This window comes from Petaurus breviceps, unplaced genomic scaffold (assembly GCF_028583685.1).
Source record: "Petaurus breviceps papuanus isolate PSGF00001 unplaced genomic scaffold, PetGlider_PUasm1.0 90919, whole genome shotgun sequence".
NCBI classification, from domain to species: Eukaryota; Metazoa; Chordata; class Mammalia; order Diprotodontia; family Petauridae; genus Petaurus; species Petaurus breviceps.
Window position 1 is genome coordinate 5,592,680 of NW_027187378.1, and position 24,893 is coordinate 5,617,572.

At 37.7% G+C, this 24,893-nt stretch overlaps 1 protein-coding gene and 1 pseudogene across 1 annotated transcript in view; one reads left to right on the forward strand and one right to left on the reverse strand.

Moving 5' to 3' along the window:
• Positions 1–877: 877 nt before the first annotated feature.
• Positions 878–24,893, reverse strand: part of SEL1L2 (SEL1L2 adaptor subunit of SYVN1 ubiquitin ligase) — a 120,260-nt gene continuing 96,244 nt past the window's right edge. The window contains exons 17-19 of the mRNA XM_069075958.1: positions 19,965–20,137; positions 4,251–4,379; positions 878–997 (exon numbers count right to left, since the gene is read on the reverse strand). Coding sequence (XP_068932059.1) covers positions 878–997; positions 4,251–4,379; positions 19,965–20,137 — 422 coding nt within the window. The remainder of the gene's footprint in view (positions 998–4,250; positions 4,380–19,964; positions 20,138–24,893) is intronic.
• On the forward strand, positions 10,390–11,215 carry LOC138151754 (ubiquitin-conjugating enzyme E2 K pseudogene; annotated as a pseudogene).

Sequence of the window (24,893 nt, forward strand, 5' to 3'; positions counted from 1 at the left end):
TCCCTCCATTTCTCTCTCCTCTCTCTCTCTCTCTCTCTCTCTCTCTCTCTCTCTCTCTCTCTCTCTCTCTCTCTCTCTCTCTTTCTCTCTCTCTCTCTTTCTCTCTCATCTTCTCCTTGGGGAAGAAAGGAAGGAGCAGTTAAATGGAAAGGATGAGCACCCACTGAGCAAATGCTCCCATTGCAAACTTGAACTCTTCCAGAACCCAAAAGAGCACAAATTCCCTCACTGAGAGAGCATTACAGATAGTATAAAGTACAAAGGGCTACCTTCTCCATTCTAATAGTCATATAAACTTTCATGGTATTACATACCCATTATATTAACAAATCATTTAGAAGCACCCTGTTTGCTTTTCCATGATGCCTAAAGGAAAATGAAAAGGAAAAACAATGGGGATTTGTGTTTCAGGGGGTTCTTCTACAGAGCTGGATTAATAATAACCTTATATTTATTTACATTGCACTGTTTAAAAAGCATATTCAATTATTTTCTCACTTTATCCTCATAATAACTCTACAGATGAGAAACCAGAGGATCACAGAATGGCAGAAGCTGGAACAGAACTCAAGTCTTCTGAATCTTATTCCCAATGGATCTTCCACTGCTGTAGGTCTTTCCTTCTAGAGCAGTTATCAGGCTTTGTCAGCTTTCTTTTACAATGACGCTGAATTTATTGTTTGGGCATGCCTGCACTGGATTTATATAACAAACACGTGTTTAAGTGGTTTTTTTTTTATTAGGAGAAGATTCCCAGGAATGAATGGAATCCATTAGCAGGCTCTTACATGATTGGTGTTTTTCACTGGTTGAGTTCTAAGCAATTAAGTCCAGAAATGAATGGACATTGCTAGCAAGTTTTCATTTGATTTCTGCCTTACTCTGGCCGTTGTACAATCAATAATATCAGCAAAACAACAATGGCACCAATAATGAATAAATCCCAGTAGGGTCCAAGGTTGATGTCCACTTTCATCTGTTTCCATCTCACATTAAACTGTTGAGGGAAAAAAAGGTAGCTTATAATATAAATGTCGAAATTTTGAATTATTCATTATATCAATGCCTTTCCTTTTTAGTCTTATCTCATAATACTTTTCCACCATATATTCTATGCTATATTTCAACCCAATTGGATTATTCTGTCCCCTGAGCATAACCTGTGCTTCCATGACTTTATACCTTTTGTCAATGCTTTTTCCTCTGCCTAGAATATTTTTCTTCCAAATCTTCAGCTATTGAATCCTTTTTGTTGTTCAGTTATTTTCATTCATGTTTGACTTTTTGTGATATCAACTGGTGTTTTCTTGGCAGAGAAACTGAAGTGGTTTGCCATTTCCTTCTCCAGTTCATTTTATAGATGAGGAAACTGAGGCAAACAAGGTTAAGTGACTTTCTTAGGGTCACGCAGCTAGTAAACGTCTCAGGCCAGATTGGAACTCAAGAAAATGAGTCTTTCTAACCCTAGGCCCAGCATCCCCTGTGCCACCTAGCTGCCACAACTTGAATTTTTACCATGTTCACCCACTGTTATGAATATGAACCTTTTCCTAATTCCCTAGTTCACAGTGACCTTTTCTCCTTTGGATCTTACCTAGAACTTTGTTCTGTGCCTCTGTGATGCCCTTTTATCATGTTATTATTTTGAATCATAGTGATATGTACATATCAATTCCCTATGTGCCTTTTCTCCAGAAATTAACTTGAATGTATTTTTGTATTTACTTATATGTGTACATATTGTTTACCTTCTATAGAATATAAGCTCCTTCTTATAATTAGGAATTCTGCCTCAGAGACTTACTAGCTATATGACCTTGGGCATGTCACTTAACTGCTGTTAGCCTCAGTTTCCTCATTTTAAAAATGAGCTGTTTTTGTTGTTTAGTTGTATCTGACTCTTCATGATTCCATTTGGGGTTTTCTTGGTAAAGATACTGGAGTGCCTTGCCATTTCCTTCTCCAGCTTATTTTTACAGATAAGGAAACTGACACTAACAGCCACTAAGTGTGTTTGTTGGTATGTGTGTGTATATGTGTTATAAAAATCTTTTTTACAAGAATTTTCAGGGCAAGAGAGGGATATTAATAAATGCAGATTATGTAAAAATAAAACATCAATATATTTTTTTAAAGAATATAAGCTTCTTTAGTACAGGGCCTGTTTATTCTATCTTTGTCTCCTCAGTGCCTAAAAGTGCCATAAATATAATAGGCACTTAATAAATGGTTATTGAATTGAATTCCTAGACTATAAGTTCCACAAGGGCAGCAATTATTTCTTATATAGATAAGTCCTTAAAATATACATTGAGAAGAGTTTTAACCCTTTCTTCCTGTGTTTAGCATAATGCTTTGTATACCATATTGATCAATGCATTTTAGGGAAACTGAATTGAATTGTCTCCTAATATGATAGATACACAATCTGTCACCAAATCCATACAATAAGTATTAAGAAAAAACTTTGTGCTTCCCTGGGATAATCTTTCAAGGCTCAAACATTGATTGGAGGTAAGCAAAAGTTTAGGAATAAGGTTTCCTCCTCATTCTAAGTCTATATAACCTGGAGCAAAGATGCCCCTCCACTGAAGATTCCAATCTTTTCTCCATGGATAGCACTCTGAGGCCACAGGATAGGGGACTTGCCCAGGCCTGATTGTGTCACTACTTTGATACCTTGAATCTTTCTCGAATGGCTCTATGATGTCACTCTATGGGTCTTCTCACCCATACTGCGACTTATAAACTTGTTTCATGCATGCACATCCTGTACAACTTAGTTTTCTGCTAGTTATCCACCCAAAGTGCTGGTGACCATCCTCTAGCTTTCTCAACATTGCCTGCATACCAATGTAGTACATAGACTTTACATTGATGATCTTTCTTGCTACATAAGCAGCTCATCTTTTTTTCCCCCTTTTGATCATGTACTTTCTCCTGCATATTTCTTCATTTTATAGCATGAAAGTATTTTGTCAATTACCTTTATTGCTGATTTCTATTTTTACATCATTTGGTTTGTGTTATTTATTAGACATTTATTGAACTTTGCTTTATATTACCATCGGTACTTGTATATCACCCTTTTGGACTGTATGTAAGCTTCTTGCTGGCAGGGATTTTATGTTCTATAATTTTTTCTTCTCCAGTTTCATACATAGGAATCTCAGTATCTGGGAAAATTCAGTTGGCAGTGGAAAGAAAGAATGGGAAGAGAAGGAAGGGACTGATATAGGGCCCTGTGAGAGACGGTCTTGCCACAAGTATAATCCTGCTGGGATATAGGACATGGGTCATCCCTTCTTCCTCCTCATCCTTCAACTTCTACTAGCCTAGGACCCTACATATTCACCTTCTCATGGAGCAGGGGTGGGGAACCTGTGGCCTTGAGGCTACACATGACTTTCTAGAGCCTTAAGTGTGGCCTTTTGACTGAATCCTTTTGGATTTGTTCTGTAAAATTTGGATTCAGTCAAAAGGCAGCACTTAAGGATCTGGAAGGCCGCATGTGGCCTCAAGGCTGCAGGTTCCCCATCCCTGTCTTGGAGTCTTCCTTCTCATTGAAACCCTACAGGGATGTGGTCTGGTAGAAGATTGGAAATGTGTAACAGTGACCTCTGGGCTGCTGTGATGGAGTAAGTGTGCCCCACTCCCCTTCCTAAGGTGTTGGCATGTGCACAGCTGCTTTGCCCTACTGAGAGCCTGTTCTTCCCCTTAGCATCTAGCACAGTTCCTTTGACATAGGAAGTAATTAGTAATTATTGATTAAATGTATGAATCAGCACCTTTTTGAAATTTCAAAATAAGAGTGAAAACAGAAGGACTTTCTTCTTGTGAGATGTGTATGTGTGTATACACATACATACACACATGCGTATTATATATGTGTATACATGTTACACTGTGCACGCATATATGTGTGTATATTGTTGTCCTTTATTTTTGAAGAGGACTGAAATGACATCGCTATGTTAGAGTCAAGGCATAATGTGTCCGACTTGGCTGATCAGACCAATATGAGCTTGGAATGCTCTATGACAGGTTAGACACAAATGTACATGTATACACACATAGAAAGCATAATATATACACATGCACACATGTATACATCAATATCTATAAATATATATTTAAAATTTATACCTATAAAATTAATTGAGCAGTTCACTAAAGAAGAGGATTACCACAAATTGAACTGCCCCGTCCTATCTTAAAAGTTGTGTGAGAATAGCCCAAACCAGACTTACGTTATAAAACACAACATCTTGGATCAAGTGCATAATTTCTAGTTTGATGAGTGCCAAGAACACTGGTATGTGGGCATCTGGACTTGTTTCAGAAGCCAAATCATATAACTTTCTGGCCAAATGAATGTCCTGGGAAAACAAAAGCAAGAGATCCTTTGTTAAGAGTGGGTGAGGCAAAGAAGTTATCATTTCAGATAGGGAGGGAAGCTAGGAGCTTTAAGACAAATTTTAGTTCACTCTCTAGACTTGTGAGCTTTTTTTTTTTAAATGAACTACAGAATAGAAAAAAGAAAAAAAATCATAAACTTAAATATTTTAACTTAAATACAAAGGAAAAAAAGCATGTCACATGCACAGCAAAGCATAAGAAAGGATTAAAAATACATAGCAACAAATCTTTGTTTCAAGAAAGCCTATATGATAAATACTACACATTGTGTTAGTGTTCCATCTTTTCTTTACTTCCTTCTGAGTTTGCTTTTGTTCTCTGCTATGCACTTTTTCTTTGTTCTTTCTCTCCCCCTCCTCCCCTTGTTACAAGTAAATGTGGATGTATTTCTCTATACATATACATACATATCAGATACATATATAGACATACACTTTCCCTTACAAATTCTATTCCTGTTCTTTGTTTTTATGTTGGTGAGTAACTCTTATTTCCTATCCCTCTTGCCTTCTGTACTTTACCTCTATCTGTAACCTTGCCCTCCTATTACTTAGCCTACCCTGCCCCCCCCCCCCCCCCCGAAGATCCCTCCTGGAGGCAGAGTAAAAGCAGGAACTTGCTTGAGCCTAAACTCCAACTGCCTCCAATACCTGTAAAAAAAAATGACTCTAAACAAATTTTAGAGCTACAGATCCCACAAAGTGACAGAGAGAAAGATCCTTCTGCTATCCTCCCATTCCCATAACTTTAAACACCTTTCTATATACCCCTTTAACCTATTCCCTTACCTTACCCTCTAGAGATCCCTCCCTTTATCCTCTCCCTCCTTCCTGTTCCCTTACCATTTCATTTCTTTTGAATTTAGATTTTTATTCTCATCTGTATATATGTATATGTGTGTATACTTATATAAATATATGTATATATGTATTTGTTCCCTCTTAAACCCATTCCTGATGAAAGTAGGTTACCAGAATTACCAGGCCCTCCTCCTCCATCTAATTCCTCTGTGTTGATTCTTCCTCTTACATCTCATTTGTATAAAAGAGACTACTAGATCAGTAGTATTTCCCAAAATTTCCCAAAAGCCACATGTTGCCTTAGAAAACCCACAAATTAACATTATCTATGTTCTATATTTTAATATATTTTGTCAAATATCTGCCAATTACAGTTTTATTTGGTTCGATAGGGAGTGTTGCTGGACCAGCATGGCACCTGTGCACTAGACCATCCTTTACATTCCTATAGAGCCGTCCATTTAGTCCAGCTTGACCTCTGACCTATTAAAACCCCTGTGTTTCCACCTCTTACTCTGTACACAGTAACCTGATTAATAGTGTTACAGATTTTAAAACAGGGATGCTAATAGACTGATTCATGAATCAATTCACTCTTCTATTTATTCTCCAGAGGAAAATTTACTTTCCTGGCCACTACTCTTCTATACTTTTGGTTTTCCTCCATTATAATATAAGTTCTCTCAAAAAAGAGATTGTCTCACTTTCTGTATTTTCTTAGGCATTTAGGACTGTACTAGAACATACAGAGTAAGTGTTTAAATGAATTTATTTTAATCTCTTTACATATGAATGGAGTCAAATAATAAATGAATGAATGAAAAGAAAAAAAAACATTTACCATGTGCCAAGATTGTTAGAGTTTCTGGTAAAGCCTAAATCAATTTATTCTGTTCTCTGTGCAAGGGTTGAGTGGAGAGTTTAAACTGGAGGAATGTTGATTATTTCAAGAGGAGCAAAGGCTGCTTCAGGGAGGAAATGTCAGAAGGGATTTTTCTGATTATCCATATGGCTATCTCTTTATTCTCCCTACTCTACTAGCCCAGTTTCAAAATGGACTAAATCCTTAAGACTAGCATACTAAATATAGTTATTAAGTGACTTTTCATTTCTTAGATCAGTGAATTGCTGAGTCATTTTCATAATTTTTTAAATGCTGTATGACCTTGTAAATAAGTTAACTTATTTGAGAAGAGAAATTTGCCTGCCTTAAAATGCTTAAAATCTGATAGAGAACTATAACCAGATCTCCCTGGCAAAAGACTAAATGGATCTTGTAAATGTACTAATTTTTACATTTAATTCCTTCAAATTCATTTGGCATCCATTTTAAAATATCCTGCTGATTATAATGGCTCTATCCTTTTCTTATATAAAGGGCATATTTAATTCAAATGGAAGTTCACCAGAAATCAGTGTTTGTTGTAGACAAATGAATGTCAGACATTTTACTAGGCAATAATTCTTAATTTATTCCTCAAGACAAACAGCTCAATTATTGAGTTGTCAATGCAAATGAGTAAACTTATTTGGGAAGGTACCTCAAAAGCTCATCACAGTTCTCTCCTGGCCTCTGGGTTATCATTGTGAGCAAATTATCTGGGAAAGGGGTATATCTTTCCCCTCTTTAATATTTATTTATTTTTGCCCTTTTTTGGAGGGTAACTGGGGTTAAGTGACTTGCCCAAGGTCACATGGCTAGTAAGTGTGATTAAGTGTCTGATGTCAGATTTGAACTCAGGTCCTCCTGACTCGGGTGCTCTATTTACTGCACCCCTACGAAGAAGATTTCTGTAGGAGATTTGTATCATTTGAAGTCCAGAAATGAAATAGTATTTGGGCCAGGGATGTAGATATGGAAGTGTCCTTAGGTCACCTGATTTTACTTGCTCATTTTATAGGTGAGGAGGCTAAAACCAAGAGAGATTAAAGGACTCTTAATCATGGTCACATAGCCAATAACTGGCAGAGTTGGAATTCAAACCCAAGTCCTTAAACTCTAAACTCAGGGCCTTTTCCACTACAGCAGTGATTCTTAGCCGTTTTTATATCAATATATATATTTTTTGCTTTTTGGAGGGCAACTGGGGTTAAGTGACTTGCCCAAGGTCACACGATAGCTTTTGTGTTAAGTATCTGAGGCCAAATTTGAACTCAGGTCCTCCTGACTCCAGGGCCTGTGCTCTTCTCATTGTACCACCAAGCCTCTCCTTTTATATCAATCTTGATATTAGATCATTTGGTAATCTGGTGAAAGCAATGGAATCTTTCTTGGAATTTTTTTAAAAATCATAATTGAAAGAAATGCTAAATTTCAGTTAGTGGTCATAAAAAAGATGTATTTTTTTCCTATTTAGCTTCATGGACCCCCTGAAATATGTCCACAGACCTTAGGTTAAGAACCCCTCCCTGTATTATGGCATATTGTCAGACCTCTATTTAGTTAATTGTGCAAAACAGTGCCCATCTTTGTCTTCTTACTGAAACTCCCTTAATTTATTAGGTCATTATAGTTTCATGAATACCTACAGTATATTGCTTCCAGTTTACGTTAGGATCTTAATGAATTTTGTTTTAACTTAAATGATCCAGCCTCTTAGTTACTGACTCTATTCCCTTCTTCTTAGAGAATATTCCTTTTGGGAAATCATGAGTACTGTAGTGAAAGCCTCATTAAGTTGGTCACTATTCTTCCAAAGTCAACTCAGTTAGCGGCCAACTTGTGACCCTGACTCTACTCTTTTTGGAGTTTTCCAGATCACAAACTTTGGCTATCTCTAAGATGTGTCTATAATGGAACTTGGGCTCCTAAGTGGTGGGTGGGATATTTTTTGATATATCTATATTGGCTTCTTCTTTTCCTTCTTAGTATCTTCTATTCCCATGACAAAAGTTTCAACCATAAATACTTCTCAGGTGGCCAGGCAAAGCAAATAGGAAGTGTAATATTGTGTTGTCATAACTTTTTCTTTTGCGGGCATTTTTTTAAATGATTTCTTGTAAGGGAATGGATTTTTTCTTCCAGGGCCTTAAGGTCTAGATCAACATATGGCCTGCCAAAGGATTTCAGGCAACCCGTGAAAAATGTAGAGGATGTAAATTGGAGAAATAAGATTGGGACCCCTGCCTTACCCACCTACTACTGCTTTCCCCTCTAAGGTTCTCTTCTGACTAGTAAGGGACCATTTATTGTTTTCCCTATTAGAATATAAGCATGTCCCTGCCTCTGTGACTGGCCTCTTTCTAGTCTTAAGGGTGCAGCCCTTCTCCTTCCTAACTCTACTACTTGAACCTCTCTCCTCCTCTCTGATCTCCTCTAAGGCTTTGCTCCATTGATGATTCTTTTTCTCTAGTTCTCATCTTTAACCACTCCTCTTCTTCATCCTTCCACACTACTTTTGCAAAGTGTCCAAAATTGAACTCTCATTCATTTATTCAACAAACACCTGATATGTGCCTGGCATCATGAAGGGTGGTAAGGATATAAACATTTTTTTTTAAATATGATCTTTACCCTTAAGGAACTTATATTCTTCTGAATATAATTTCTGTATGAAATACCAGGCATGAGAAAGATCCAGAGAAAATGTAGAAATATTTGAGGAGGACAAAAGCACACTGTAGAAGGACTTAAGAGACAGGTGTGGGGGTGGAGCCAAGATAGCGGCATAGAAGCAGTAAAACTCCAAATGCCCCCTCCATGACCACCTCAAATACCATAAAAAATGACTCTAAATAAACATTAGGGCCACAGAACCCACAAAGTGACAGAGAGAAACAAACCTCCTGCTGAAGACAGCCCAGCAGGTTGACAGGAAGGGTCCATAGCAGTGCTCTGGGAGCTGAGCCCAGCCCCCTGTGAGTCTGTGGCTTTAGCCTCAGGGCAGCCATGACCAGCCCTGGCTGGAGGGACTTTGGGAGAGTGGATCAACAGCAACTGTGGTGGTTTCCAGAATTATTAACCCATAAATGCCAAAGACAAAGTGAGAGTTCAGTGTGGACTTTGTGGGAATAGGGTGTCTGGGACTGCTGGCCTCTGCCCCTGGAGGGAGAAGCAGCTGAGGCGCAGCAGCCACAGCAGCATGGCTGCTTCAGAGCTCCTGGACTACAGATTGCAGGGGTTCAAGCAACCATTGTGAGGGGTAGTTGCTCTTGATTTAACCTTGATCTGGATTTCTGTCTAGGGTGGAGGTTCTGGGGTGTGTGACCAGATGCTAGAGCCAGTGGAGGCTTCTGAGAGGACACACAACTAATAGCTCCAGCAGCTGAGAAAACCCCAGAAATTTGGGACAAAACTCCCCTGTCTGGAAGTAGAGTCCTACTGTGGCAAAAAGCTCCAAAGTCAAATAATTGAGTGGCAATATGAGCAAGCAAAGGAAGCAAAGCAAGCAGAGCAATCTGACTTTGGACTCTTTTTTGGGGGACAAGAAGGATCAAATCATGGAACAGGAGGAAGACAGTGAAGTCAAAACTCCTGCACCAAAAGCTTCAAAGAAAAATATGAATTGGTTACAGGCCATAGAGGGACTTAAGAAGGATTTTGAAAACCAAATAAGAGAATTGCAGGAAAAATTGGGAAGAGAAATGAGAATGCTGCAAGAAAATCATGAAAAGAGAGTCAACAACTTGACTGAAGAAAATAACACCTTAAAAAATAGACTAACTCAATTGGAAAAAGAGGTTCAAAAAGTCAATGAGGAGAAGAATGCCTTAAAAAGCCAAATTTGCCAGATGGAAAAAGAATCTCAAAAGCTCACTGAAGAGAATCATTCCTTCAGAATTAGATTGGAGCAAATGGAAGCTAGTGACTTTATCAGAAATCAAGATACTATTAACATATCCAAACAAATGGAAAAATAGAAGGCAATGTGAAATATCTCATTGGAAAAACCATTGACCTGGAAAATAGATCCAGGAGAGATAATTTAAAAAATTATTGGACTACCTGAAAGCTATGATCAAAAAAAGAACCTAGAAATCATCCTTCAAGAAGTTCTCAAGGAAAATTACCCTGATGTTTTAAGAATCAGAGGGCAAAATAGAGGTTGAAAAAATCCACCAATCACCTCTTGAAAAAGATCCCCAAACAGCACAGCTCTCCAGCTTGGGTCTGAATCACTGAGGGAAGAGGAGGCAGCAGAGGAGGTGGTGGCAGTTTGAGGTTGGGGGTGTGAAACAGCTGTGGGAGGAGACATGGCCAATATTGCAGTGCAGCAAATCAAGTGAGAGTTCAAGGAAGTGCTGAAGAGGCAGGAGACAAGAAAAAATCAAATTAAAGTAGATCTTGTAGATGAAAACTTTACAGAATTAAGAGGAGAAATAGCAGGACCACCAGACACACTGTATGAAGGAGGAAGATACCAACTAGAGATAAAAATACCAGAAACATATCCATTTAATCCCCCTAAGGTATGGTTTATTACTAAAATTTGGCATCCTAATATTAGTTCTTTCACTGGGGCCATTTGTTTGGATATCCTAAAGATCAATGGGAAGCATCAATGACTCTAAGGACAGTATTGCTCTCATTCCAAGCATTATTGGAAGCTGCAGAACCAGATGATCCACAAGATTCAGTAGTACCAAATCAATACAAACAAAATCCAGAAATGTTCAAACAGACAGCTCAACTTTGGGCACACATGTATGCTGGAGCACCAGTTTCTAGTCCAGAATACACCAAAAAAATAGAAAACCTATGTGCCATGGGCTTTGATAGGAATGCAGTAATAGTGGCCTTGTCTTCAAAATCTTGGGATGTAGAGACTGCAACAGAATTTCTTCTGAGTAACTGAAGCATAGAGAGAAAGCTGCTGCTGTAGGCCAGTCCAGTTTGCCCCCTTCTTGAAGAGCATCACCATCTGTTATTTCTGCATAATTTTTTTTTTAAAACTGGCATTCTTGCCTACTTATTATCTAGGCATGATTGAAGACTGAAAAAAAACCCCTGCTCTGTAAATAAAGCTAATTAAAAGTCTGTGTTAATTAAAAAAAAAGATTCCTGAAAGAAAACTTCTAGGAATATTCTAGCCAGGTCCGGAAATTCCCAGATCAAGGAGAAAATATTACAAGCAGCCAAGAGGAAACAATTTGAATATTGTGGAAACACAATCAGGATAACACAAGATCTGGCAGCTTTTACTTTGAGGGATTGAAGGGCTTGGAATATGATATTCCAGAGGTCAAAGGAGCTGGAATTAAAATCCAGCAAAACTGAGTATCATGTTTCAGTGGAAAATATGGTCATTCAGTGGAATAGAGGACTTTCAAGTATTCTTGATGAAAAAAGCAGAGTTGAATAGAAAAATTTGACATTCAGATACAAGAAGCAAGAGAAGCATGAGAAGGTAAACAGGGAAAAGAAATCATAAGGAACCTATCAAAGTTGAACTATTTACATTCCTACATGGAAAAAATGATAATAGTAACTTATGTAATTTTTCTCAGTATGAGAATAGTTGAAGGGAATATAAATGTATATATGTGTATACATGCATATATATGTCTATACATGAGGGTTTATTGACGTATGAATACATATATGAGTGTGTATATATGTGTAAATATACATACACACACATATATATACACACATACATATAAACATATAAGACAATGGTGCCACAAACAGAAATGTAGATGTTAAGAGGAGGGATAGATTTAGGGAGGAAATTACAAATTCAGCCTCTAATCATACATCTCCTTGTAATTGCCTGTGTGTGTCTGTGTGTATTAGTATAGTAATTGCCTCTTAATTTGTCTACTGGCTTCTAATCTCATTTTTCCAATCCATCCTTCACATAGCTACTAAAATTATTGGCTAATAAAATGATTGTCCTTTGGAAATGTGACGTAAAAAGAAAAGGTATCACTAAAAAATATCATCTTTCCCAAGGTGTGAGCAAAACCTGTTATATAAGAATATTTAGTGACTTCCTATTATCTCTAGGTGGGAAAAGTTCCTCTAATTTTAAGGACTTCTGGAGTCTGACTTTGTCTTACCTTTGTTATATTACTTTGCATTGTTCTCTTTCATAGAAATATTTTAATCAAATTAAGACTACAATGGCTTGCACTCAACATGCCATCCCCTACCTCTTAGCATGTGAATGCAGTTCTCCATGTTTGGAATTAACTTTTTTTACTTCAACTTTATCTCTTAGAAATCTCCTCCTTCAAAAGCGCCAGGTGCTCAGCTCCCACCTTCTCTTGTAAAGCCTCCCCTGTTCCCTTCTTCCCACCTCCTCCATAGCTTCAAAGTGTTTTTTTCTCTCAAAATTTTGTAGACTACTGTAGTCATTAGCATCAGGATTTCAAGAAACTTTAAGGACTCATGTTCAGTTGATTTAACTGCAGGATTTATTGAGTGCTAAACAAACCACATGGGCATACTCTCATACAAGGAGATATTACTTCACTGCTGACTGCTTTGTCTGATACTATACAATGGAACTGTATGTCAGTTGTACCCAGATACTATTAGCCTGACCACTGCAGAGCTTAGTGGCTATGAAGCTTATACAGAGAAAGACAAAGATTTTGAGCCTCTTACACATGGAAGTCAGATGAGACTGAACACAGGGTTCAGCAGAATAACTTGGGAGTCAGGGGTACTCAGGGATGTTCATCAGTCAATTCAGTTCTTTCCATCTGTGTGTCTCCCCTCCCTCAAAAAAGGGGGTCTGAGCTAACCTACATCAACTACATTTTCTGGATCTCCCCTATGATCCTTTACATTCTACTTTGCATTACAGTTTTCTGTGTAGGTGCTGTATTCCCATAGTAGAATGTAAACTCCTTTGAGGACAAGAATTATACTTTTTTTTTTAATCTCTGCACATCTGTAGTACACACCAGAGCAGTAGGTGCTTTTAGAATTGAGCTGAGTTGGAAAGCAGGATCTCCAGACATCAGGGGTGTGACATCCTCCTCTAATGCTACAGGATGCCTTCCCCAACCCATGTTAATTCCCTTTGTCATTTATTTCCTATTTATCCAATACATGGCTTGCTTTGTATATATTTGTTCATTGTTGCACATGCTCCCTTTCCCCCCATTAGATTATAAGTTTCTTGAGGGTAGGGACTGTCTTTTGCCTCTTTTTGTATGCCCAACACTTAGCACAGCACCTGGCATATAGTAGGTACTTAATAAATATTTATTGAATTGAATTAAATTAATCGCCTATGCCCTTGGGTCCCCCTCAAGTCAGATTCCTTTCCCATGGAAGAGTCTAAGGTGGCAGAAGATTCAGGCCCTAAGAAACATGAAGTTGTCCAATTTATTTGGAATGCCTAGCGGTTTGCCTGGTGGGAAGAGTAGCATCTGGTAATGGAAAGCTTTGAAAAACTAGTTAAGGAGATTGGACCTTGCTAGGCAATGGGCAGCCACTGCACATCTTAGAGCAGAGGAATAATAGGAAGAGGGCTATGCCTGACAGGAGCTACTCTGGCAGCAGTGTATGGCATGAGTGGGAAGGGACAGAGACAGAAGGTAAGATGATCCTTTATAAGGCTTCTAAAATAGATGAAGCAAAAGGACTTATGACCTCAAAGGCCCTTCCCACCTCTAAACCCATGCTCCTGCTGGAAAAGGCAGTGGCAAAGCCCTCCAGTATCTTTGCCAAGAAAACTGCTAATGAAATCATAAGAGTCAGACACGACTGGAAAATAACTTGAACATACTCCTCTGAGAACCTAAATGAAAGTAATGGGCTTGAGGAGAATGGAAGGGAAATAGCACAAAGTTTTCTTCCTAATAATATTTTAAAGACATTTCAGAGTAATATCTTAGTTAGGAAAGTTTCACAAGAAAAATGAATGGAGAATTGAAGCTATTATTCTGGGCATTGGTTTCTCATTGGGGGTAAACCTGGGCCTAGAGATTTAGAAGCATGTCTTCTGACTGTGGCTCACATGCTGTTGAATCACTTCTGGGTAACCTGTGTACTTAGCCTTTGCCAGTTTCTTCTTCTGTGTTTAACTCACAGGTTTGTATGAGGATTAACTGATAAAAGATGATTGTGAAGCGTTGTGCTATGTGAAAACTAACTAATGACTGGGTGAGCTAAAGTCTGAATAAGCCTTAGCACCTAATTTCTTTGCTCTCATTAATCATCCTTGGACTATGCTTTGGGCTTTTAATTATTATTGTATTCATTTCAGCAATAGGAATCAGTGGTGCCTCCTAATTGGTTTGAATATGAGACAGTAGTGCAATAAACTTTGCCCCTTGGCACCTACTTATTTTTCTTATTGCTAAACAAAATTAGTTATTAAAGACAAAGTATGATGACCCCTCACATTAGCTAACTTAAAAATTTTAATATCTAGAAGTGTGGTTGCTAGTCTACTTAATTTTATTTTTAGAAGTAAAACTATAGAAGAATAGGTAAGTATGGCGGAGAGATTGGTGATAATGAAGTACCCATGATTTAATTGGAACCATGACATAAAGAAACAGAATTGCTGATCAGGGGGAGACTGAACTTTCTTTTCTCTTCCTTTTTTTTTTTTTTTTTAAAGCAATCGGGCTTAAGTAACTTGCTCCAGATTACACGTCCAGTTACTTCTGGGTGTGGTGCTAAGTATCCGAGCCCAGACTTGATCCCCAGGTCATCCTGACACTGGAGCTGGTGCTCTTACTCGCTGAGCCACCTGGCCACCCCTAAGCAACTGGGGTTAAGTAACTTGCTCAAGGTTAGGCAGAGAGTTATTTCTGGGTGTGGTTCTAAGTATCCGAGCCCAGATTTGATCCCCAGGTCATCCGGACACTGGAGCCAGTGCTCTTACTCTCTGAGCTACCTGGCCGCTGGAGACTGAAGTTTCTAAAGATATGAAATGTATAAACATGAAAACCTATGCCCACTAGTTACTGCTATTTGACTTTATGATGGAAGCACCCTATGAGAGAAACCACTAATGATTCCAAGGAAGGAAAACCAATCCTCTGATATATACACTTGGGCTCTACAAAAAGGAATTTTCCTCTTCCTGCTTCAAACTAGCAATCATTCTGTCCTAAAGGGAAGTGGAAAAAAAAAAGTGGACTTCTAAGAATCAATGGAGAACACAATTGCTTTTTCATAAGAATTCAACTTAATTCAGTAAGCATTTCTGTAATCATCTACTCTATGATTTTGAGTTGTAGGCTGTCTAGACTGAAGCTGCATCCCCAGGATTCTCTCTATTCCCTCATGCCCATCTCTATCAGCTCCATCTTTACCAATCCCTATCTACTCTGCCTTACTATACTCTGCCCTATCCTACCCTACATTTCAACTGCACTCCCTGGAACCACTATTCTATTGTTAACAAATTGTCCTTTGTGTTAGACTGGTTTTCTTACATCCTCCCCCTAATTACTTTGTGCGTGTTTTGTGTGGAAGTTTTTGAAGTATGCCCAAATCATCTAATATGGCGGCTGCTCCCACCCACATGATAGAGAAACCTCCCAGAAACATTTGCTTAGTGTCTCCTTCAGGGTTATCTCCACACACAGTGTATGAGACAAACTGAGAAGGAGTGGTGATTTCAAAAGCTGATCAGCAGTACTAATAGGGAGAGCATCCAAGGATCTATTCAGAATCTGTAATACCTCTGAAATAGGGGAAAAGAGAAAGTGAAAGAAGGGCTATTGGCTTCTTCCTGCAGTAGAATACTGGGATCCCTCCTAATATTCTCTTTCTATGCCTGTCCAGAAACAGGCAGATTAAAAATTATTTTAAATTAGGGCAGAGAGACAGACCTTTGCCTAAATTTTAGGAATCAGGAATTTTCCTAAATAGGTGTTCTGAGTTGCTGTGATTTTGCTACCAATTTTTTATTTGATAAATAAACTCCATAAAACAGCAGAGGAGGGGGCCAGGTGGATACAAAGGACCATTGCGTTGTGTTGTTCTGTCATTCAGTCACATCTGACTCTTTGTGACTCCATTTGGGCTTTTTTTGGCAAAGATTCTTGAGTGGTTTGCCATTTCCTTTTCCAGATAAGAAAATGAAGCTACAAGGTTGAGTGATTTGTGCAGGGTCACACAGCTAGTAAGTGTCTGAGGCTGAATTTGAATTTGGGTCTTCCTGACTCTAGGGTCAATGCTCTGTCCACTGAGGCACCTAGATGCTTCCCTGACCATTATATTGTCCCAGGCTGAAAAAATGAGCTAATTGTTATCACAGGGTGCGGTTTATTAAAGCTCTAGAGACAAAAGGACTAGGGAGGGGGGACTATGGTTAGGAGTATTGTCCAGCTAATGGTAGCTACATCCCATTTCTCAGTGACAACCACCACCATCACAATCTGACAAAGCAAAAAATGTTTCTGACATCAAGGACCTTACATTCAAAGACAGTGGATAAGATATGGCCCTGAGATGTACTCTTTTATTCACATGAAATCATTATATTATCATATATATAATCATCATTCATATTATTCATATGAAATTCATCATATGAAATCATATAAATCATATATGAATACCAGCAAATGACATTTCTTTTCTTCCTTTATATATCCTATAATAATAATAATAGCTAGCATTTATAGAACACTTTAAGATTTGCCAAGTGCCTTACATATATTATCTCGTTTAAGCATGTATTCCTTTTTTTGCATTATATTCTCTCATTTTTTACACTGGGAAATTGTGAATATAAGCTCTGACTTGTCTCTGATTCAAATGGCCTTTTCTGAACTATACATTGTATTATGCCCTTTATTGTGTTTTATTTTTCTTTCAGAAAGGAAATTAAAATTGGGATGGCAGTGGATAAAAATGAATTCATGGATAATTCCAAATTTCATTTTAGCTATTAGTTTCAATATCCTCTCCCATTAAAATTTTGTCATTGGCCTTGGAAAATAGGGAAATGGGTTGATTTGAATTTGACTTTTCTATCTGTGATGGAAAAGCTAATGAAAAACAAGAGGTCAAAAGGCAGTGAGGAAAAAAGGAAGTCATGGATAAGCCGTCCATTGGACAGATGAGAGAGTTAGCCTTTAGTGTGAGCCTCTTCTGATTTTTTTACATTTTCCTTCCTTCACTGCTACCAATAATTATCAATTACCACAAGTTTCCAGTGCATTAGAGGCTAATCAAGAAGTGCATGAAATCCTTCACAGTCTCACAGAAGTTGAAGAAAAACTAAGAATCTATCTAGTGCAATGTGTAACTGAACAAAAAAATTCCTTCTATTACATACCAGCCTGTGCTCAAAGGCTTCAAGTGACGGGGAACCTAGACAGTCCATGTGACTTTTGGAGAGCTGCAGTTGTTAAGAAGTTTTCTCTTATGTTGGATCTAAATCTAGCTCTTTGCAACTTCTAGTTCTGCCCTCCAGGGCTGTGAAGAAGCAGCCAAATCTCTCTTCTACATGACAGCCTATCAAGTCCTTGAAGATGGTTACCCGGTCTAACCCTACTCCCACCCTATCTCCAACCCTGGTATTTTCTTCATGCTAAACACCTTGACTTCTTTCAACCAACCTTCTTCTTTTTTTTTTTTTTTTTGCTTTTTGGAGGGCAATTGGGGTTAAGTAACTTGCCCAAGGTCACACGGCTAGGTTTTGTGTTAAGTGTCTGAGGCCGGATTTGAACTCAGGTCCTCCTGACTCCAGGGCCGGTGCTCTATTCACTGCGCCACCTAGCTGCCCTTCAACCAACCTTCTTAACCAACTTTCATCTGGCATGAATTTGAGATCCTCTGCCATCTCAGTTGCCTTCTACTGGGTGATGTCCAGCTCACCAGCTTTTCTTACCTAACTAAACACTAGCACTCAGAAATGATATAATAGTCTGAGCAGATGGGGTAAAATGGGACAAGCACCTTCTAATTCCTGAATGTTATGCCTCTGTTAATGCAAACTAAATTCATATTAGCTCTTAGGGCTGCCCTAAGTAATTTCTATTTGGCTTGTTTTATGGCTAGAGAAACATTCAAAAGATACATAAACTTCAATGTGCATAGGCAATCTTAAAGTCAAGCCTCACACAATTTTCTGTGAAACCTTCTTTGGTTGACCCAGTCTGAAGTGATTTCTCTCTATCATGAAATCCTATTACATTTACTGTTTGTAACCATCATTGTACACAATTTGTGCTACATTGTAGTGTTCATTTTCTTTTTGTATGTGTGTGAACCTCCTCCCCATCCCTGATCAAATTATTAGTTTTTGAGAACAAACACTATGTGGTATATACTTCTTTATATCTTCCTTAGTGCCTTTCTCATAAAACACTGATTTTTTTTTCACCCCTTCATATCCAGTTCAAATCCTTTTTAATCTTGTCTTTATTACTTGAACCTAGGGCTGAAATGAAAGATGGCTACAGAAAGCACTGTATAGCCAACCAACCAAGCACATAATCAAGATTTGACTATAGGTTGATATAGTATAGTATATAGCTGCAGTTGGGAGTTTTTCAGGGGGCCTTTGGTCAATTGAGCCTTCTCCCACCCCCAAGTGTTCTTGATGAAATTAAGGGTGCTAGACCCAGAGTAGCCTATTTTCAGTTTGTAAGGAAATTAGATTTTAAGTGATCCATTTGCATTTTGTGAGGGTTTTGGTTTGTAAATTTGCTTAAGCTTTTATAGACACAACATTCTTGCTTTTGATTGTGTATTACTTTGATGACTTTAGTATGTTTTCTGACTATTCATTGATGTGAGTGAACGGAAAACCAAACCAAACCAGTTTTTAATGAGGCAATTGAACCTAGCTGAATCAACATAGCCAGCTTTTAGGAGCACTTCTAGTAGAGTTTAGCAAGTGGGAGGGAAAAGAATTTCTCCCCTGCACTCTTCTTTGGCAGTGGTGTCTCATAGCAGAAGCACATAGCCATTGGAGATGCATTTGGGAACAGCCTAAGAGGAGGATTCAAGGACTTTGCTTCCTCAACTTCAACCTCATATCTATGTAGAGGGAAGTTCAAAGGGGAAGAGAGGGAGATTCAAGAGTCTGAAGGAGCAGAATTAAGGATACTATTTGCCGTAAGGGGTTATATATGCTTATTTTCTGAAAGAATCTAACAATTCCTTGCCAAGGATTTCAGCTTAGCTAGAATCTGGAGGCTGTGAATACTATAGCCAACCAGAAGAGCAATGTGACTACAATGATCAGGCCCACTGAGCTTGGAAGAGCAGTACACCTAGTCAAGATTTCTAGTCTGGGAATCCCATCAGAGGTGTGAACTGCCCATTTACATTAGTTCTTTACATGAGGACTCTTCATGCATCTCCCCTGTATTTGCTCCCTCTGCCCACTAATGGGTATGTATGTTGTGGGGCAGTGCTCCTTAAGTTTTTTTTTTTGGGGGGGGGAGAGCATGATCTATTATATGGTATTCTAGTAAATACCTATGTATATTGGCTATCAGAAGGGTATTGGTAGAGACTAATGAAGTATAGTTTTAGGAGTACCTAAAACCTGTGGTAGATAACTTCTATGGCACGTGACCTATGTTCTCTAACAGTGCTAAGACATTTTATATTCTTTATTTTATAAATTTTGTATTCTTATATATTCTATTCTTATATATTATACAATATTATACTTATATTAAACATATATAATATTTATGTTATATTAATTTATTCTTATATTATAAGAATTTATGTTATATTAAATTTTTTTCTATTTTATGCATTTTATATTCTTTAATTTATATGAAACTAACATTTTACATTCTTTATTTCTCTTTCCCTACATTATATTATCTATATATAATTATTCCTACACTAGTAGTTACCTTTGAAATCCCTAAACCATGCTCATACATGTATGCCAGATTGAACATGGCCTGGGCACTGTGGTATTTATCCACCGCAATGCTGTAATGAGTCACCGCTGTTTTATAATCTTTCTTTGTTCCATAGCCGTAGTAGTGGTAATCTCCGATTTTAATTCTAGCAAATGCATTGCCTGTTAGAAATATTAAAAAGCAGGGAAAAATCATGACAACCAAAAAATCATTCTATTAATTTGTACCTATCTCCTAATTACTTGACTTAATGCTCTTGCTTTAGTCTCTTAACTATAACTCTTTTTAAAAAAATCATAGCATTGAATTGAGATGTGTATTAGGAAATAAGAAATAAAATGGACTCTAATCATATCCTAAAATGATCTGTTGCCTTTTTTGGAAGGCAGAAACTATGATGTGGCACAAATACAAAGAACTTGTAAGTGTAGATTGCATCTATTAAACTTCATACTGAAGGCTGATGGACACTACTTGGTGATTCATCCTGCTTGCGCTTAATTTAGATGCTTCCGTATGTCTACAAAATAAATACTAGGGGGTCTTTAAGCCTTCTCTTATACATATGAGGATTCTAAAATGGGAAAATTTATTAGAGGATATATAGATATAGATATTTATCTTGCTGGTGCTATGCTAAGTGCTTTACAATGATCTCATTTGATCCTTACAACAGCCCTTCCAGGTTACTGCTATTATTATCCCCATTTTACTGATGAAGAAACTAAAGTAAACAAAGATTAAGTGACATTCCCAGGGTCACACAAGTTAGTACCTGTCTGAGGCCAGATTTGAACTCCAATCTTCCTGATTCTAGGCCCAGTACTCTATCCACTGTGCCATGTAACTGCCATAGACATAGACAAGAAGGAAGTACCCATACTGATCACACATAGAAGATGAGGAAGAGGAAGAAGAGGATAACAAGGAGATTCCTTCCTATTACTATTCAATTGATTTGAATTTAAAGCATTTGTTATGCCCCTCCTGTGTATGTCTTAATGACTGAGAGGTCTTTCCTCCTCCCCTCCTCCCTCTCAACATGGCCATGATCCTACTTCTATCCTAACACCTTAATGCCCTGGTTCCACATTTATCAAGTTCATATAAGAAAGAGTTTGGACCTTTAAATGTCAAGGAAAAATGCTGACCTCAGGATTGCAAGCAGAAGGGAATAGGAGGGAATACTTTGAAGGAGAAATGGGCATTAAATAAGAGAAGAAAAGAAAGATGAAAAAAGTTCAGCCTTGTTGTTGATTCACTAACGTTCTAAAGATTCCCTTTAAGGACTTAGGACCAACTCTTCATCCCTAAGCCATATCTGCTAATGATTATGTCTTTTTTTTTGGAGGGGGGAAGGCAGGGCAATTGGGGTTAAGTGACTTGCCCAAGGTCACACAGCTAGTAAATGTTAAGTGTCTGAGGCTGGATTTGAACTCAGGTCCTCCTGATTCCAGGGCCAGTGCTCTATTCATTGTGCCACCAAGCTGCCCCCTAGCTAATTATTGTAAGTATGAAGTTTAGGTTGGGGTATATTTCATAGTTCAGGATTAAAAAAATTTTTTTAGACACTACTCTTTGTAGCTATGTTGTGCAGTTGGATAGAATGCTAGACTTAGAGTCTGGAAGATCTGAGTCAAAATTTGACCCTAGATACTCACTAGCTATGTTACTCTGGCAAGTCACTTCACCTCTGTTTAATTTGGTTTTATCAACTATAAAATGGAGATCATAATAACACTTCCCTGGCAGGGCTCTGTGGTGAGGATCAAAAGAGACATTATTTGGAGAGCTCTTAGCATAGCACTTTGTAAACAGCAGGCACTTAATAACTGCTTATTCTCTTTCCCCACCCTTTCTTTGAGTGCCTGTATATGTGTATATACACATGTAAATATGTTTAAAGAATATTAAATGTAGGTTAAATATGGGAGATAGCCTGATAGTATCTGTAAATCTCAACATAATGATAAATTTTGAAAGATGTCATTTAAAAATTTTTCTGTCCTTAATGTCATTATTTGCTGTAAATATATCACTAAAACAAAAGTTCCTAACTTGAAAAAATAAAATATTAAAGGTCAGTCTTTTCTACTAACTGTAAATTTTTTGTTGTGGGTGAAATTAACCTTGACTATCTGATTCAACCATGACCAGCCCTTGTAATAGAGAATGGTCTTACAAATTGTCAGAGCAGGTAAGCCACCCATGAGGTAAGGTATGGCTGAAATCTCTCATCCAAAAATTTTTCCCTAGCATCTTGTACAGTCTAAAGCTTTGCATGAAATTACACCTTTATGGAACTTTTGGGTTTTTCTGTCTTTAAGAATCCCATATTAAAATGTAAATACCTTTGAGAGAGTAATGCCTTGAATATTTTTCAGGTAACATTTTAGTGGGAATGAACTCATTTTCTTTAAGTGAAAACTAACAGAGCAAGGCACTGTGGGAATGGTATGAAGGACATGGTTAGGGAATGGTGAGGCAGGAGGTGACAAACTATTTCGTATTTTTGCTTAATTTCAAAGGCAAAGAGGCAAACTCTATAACTATGGGAGATGGGCAGAAGGAGAAAGAAGTCACCCAACCCTCTAAGTACAACATTTGGTCACAGACTTATTTTTTTAGTGGAAAGCAGATTTATGATACAGAAACTTTTCTTGGGACTCTCTTTTAGCCTAATGAAATAAGAATTCACTAAGACAATGTAGTAATAGGGACAGGCTCTCAGGATCACTGCCCTAAGGATGCCAGGGCAGTCTATCTATAAGGGGGCTTGTGGGCATTGGTTCTAAGGATTGTTACCAGCTTCTTTCTCATTCTGCGCCTGACTGCAGGCATCAGAAATCATGGTGGCAAGGTATGTTATATCCTTAGAATTCAGTTTCCTCATCTATAAAATGAGAAGTCTGGAAGAGATGAACGCTCCCTCCTTTCCAGTTTTAAATTTTATAACCCTCTAATAGTAGAGAGAAATAGAACTTTTGGGCTGGTATTTTTAAGGCTGGTCCATTCTATTGCTGTGATAGAGGTGACTTCCCTTAGAAAGAGGATGAGATAATAAGATGGGAAATTTATCTGAGGCAGAACAGGGTAGCTTTGTGGAAGAGGATGGGGTTAGGGTGTTTGCAGTTGGGTGATTTTTCCCTCTATGTCTCTGTTTCCTGTGCTGTATATGTCTCTAGGGAAGGCTTTTATGAAAGCTTCTGAGGTCTTAAGTACAGAGTTCACATTATTTGTAAAATAGGAAAAATGATAGCTGCCTACTTCACCGGCTTGTTGTAAGGATTAAAACAAGGGAATATCATAAAATACTGTATTCCTAAAGCATTATATAAATGTCCCCTATAATGATTACACTTTTATTGTTAGTAAATTTATATCACAAAGCCAGTGACATTTTTGATGGCACATCCTGAGCCCCTTTTTCTTGTCGTTTTAGATATCCCAGGGCCAGAATCAATGACATCCTGACACACTGAAAGATGATGATTGGACAGTAGGGGATTTCTCCAACACAGTCCATAGCCTAGGGGTGGTGACTGTGCTGATATGATTCAGGATATTTCTAACATACAGGGTCAAGGTGGCCAATGGATTTGTTTCTTTCTCTTTTATGTCTTTCTAATGCAGGGACCTGAGAGTATTTGGTAAGTCTTGGGACAATGCTGGAATAAGCATCTTCCATTGTTGTAGCTGAACAAAGTATCATCAATTAATTACTAATTGGAAAAGTTTAATGATTAAATTTCTTTATATAGTTGGAGCCCTAATTTTAAACTGACTCCTAGTTAGTCTCTATTATCTTTAGACAGTTGTCCATTATGTTTAGGAGACAATATTTCCCAAGATTCTTTACATAGTTACTTTAATTTACACTGAAGTCATAGCTTCAGACTGACCTTTAGCCAGTCCCTGTTATCTTTAGCTATCTGCTCATTATATTTAGGAGATATTAATATTTCCCATAATTCTCAGTTCTCAGAATTCTTTCTCTTTATTCTGTTCTTTTATGGTGCTTCCTTGTTGGGAATAATTTATATTTTTGGCAATTGAGCTGATTGATGAGGCTGAGTGATTTCTATGTTTTTTCCCCAACCCTGTGTATTGCATTTTGTGAAACACAGCTTTTTCTTTTTTAGGAAATGTCTCCAAACCAAAGCCACCCTGATGGCCTGATAAAGCATTATTATCTCAGCTGGCTCTGAGGAGGCACAAATATATATATATGTATATATATATATAAATACCATATTCACTTCCTGTGAAAGGGAATTATTTGGCCCTAGCATGAAACATCTTTAAGAGATCTCATTGGAAGAAAAAATAAGAGAACTCATTGGAAGTAAAATTGTTCTCATACTGCAAAAGATTTTCTCATATGTGAGTGACAGAAGTGACAGGTAGACAGCATCATCCTGCTTTAATAATATACTTCTATGGGAATAATAGAAGTTTCTTGCTGAAAACTGGGGTTAGAAGGAGAATGGTGTCAATGGAGACCACCACACAGTATCATTACATAAAGGGAATACTCTGGCTTATCTGTATGCATTAGGATTTTTTTTCTTTAATGAATGATACAGGGGAAAGAGCACTGAGCTGGGGTTCAGGTCCTAGTAGTGATTTCTGAATCTCAGTTTCCTTTTTTTGTAAAATGGGAATAATAATACCTAACCTTTGTGCCTGGGTCTTTGTAAGAGTTAAACAGGGAAATTTCTAGAAAATACTATGACCCTAAAGCAATAAATTATATAAATGTCTCCTATGATTATGACGGTTAACATTTATATAGCACATCTACCTCCACAGAAAGAACTGATGGAGTCTGAATATAGATTGAAACTTTTTAATAAACATTTGGTCATGGTGAATTAATATGGGCATATTAAGAAAAAAAGAAACTCAATATTGGGT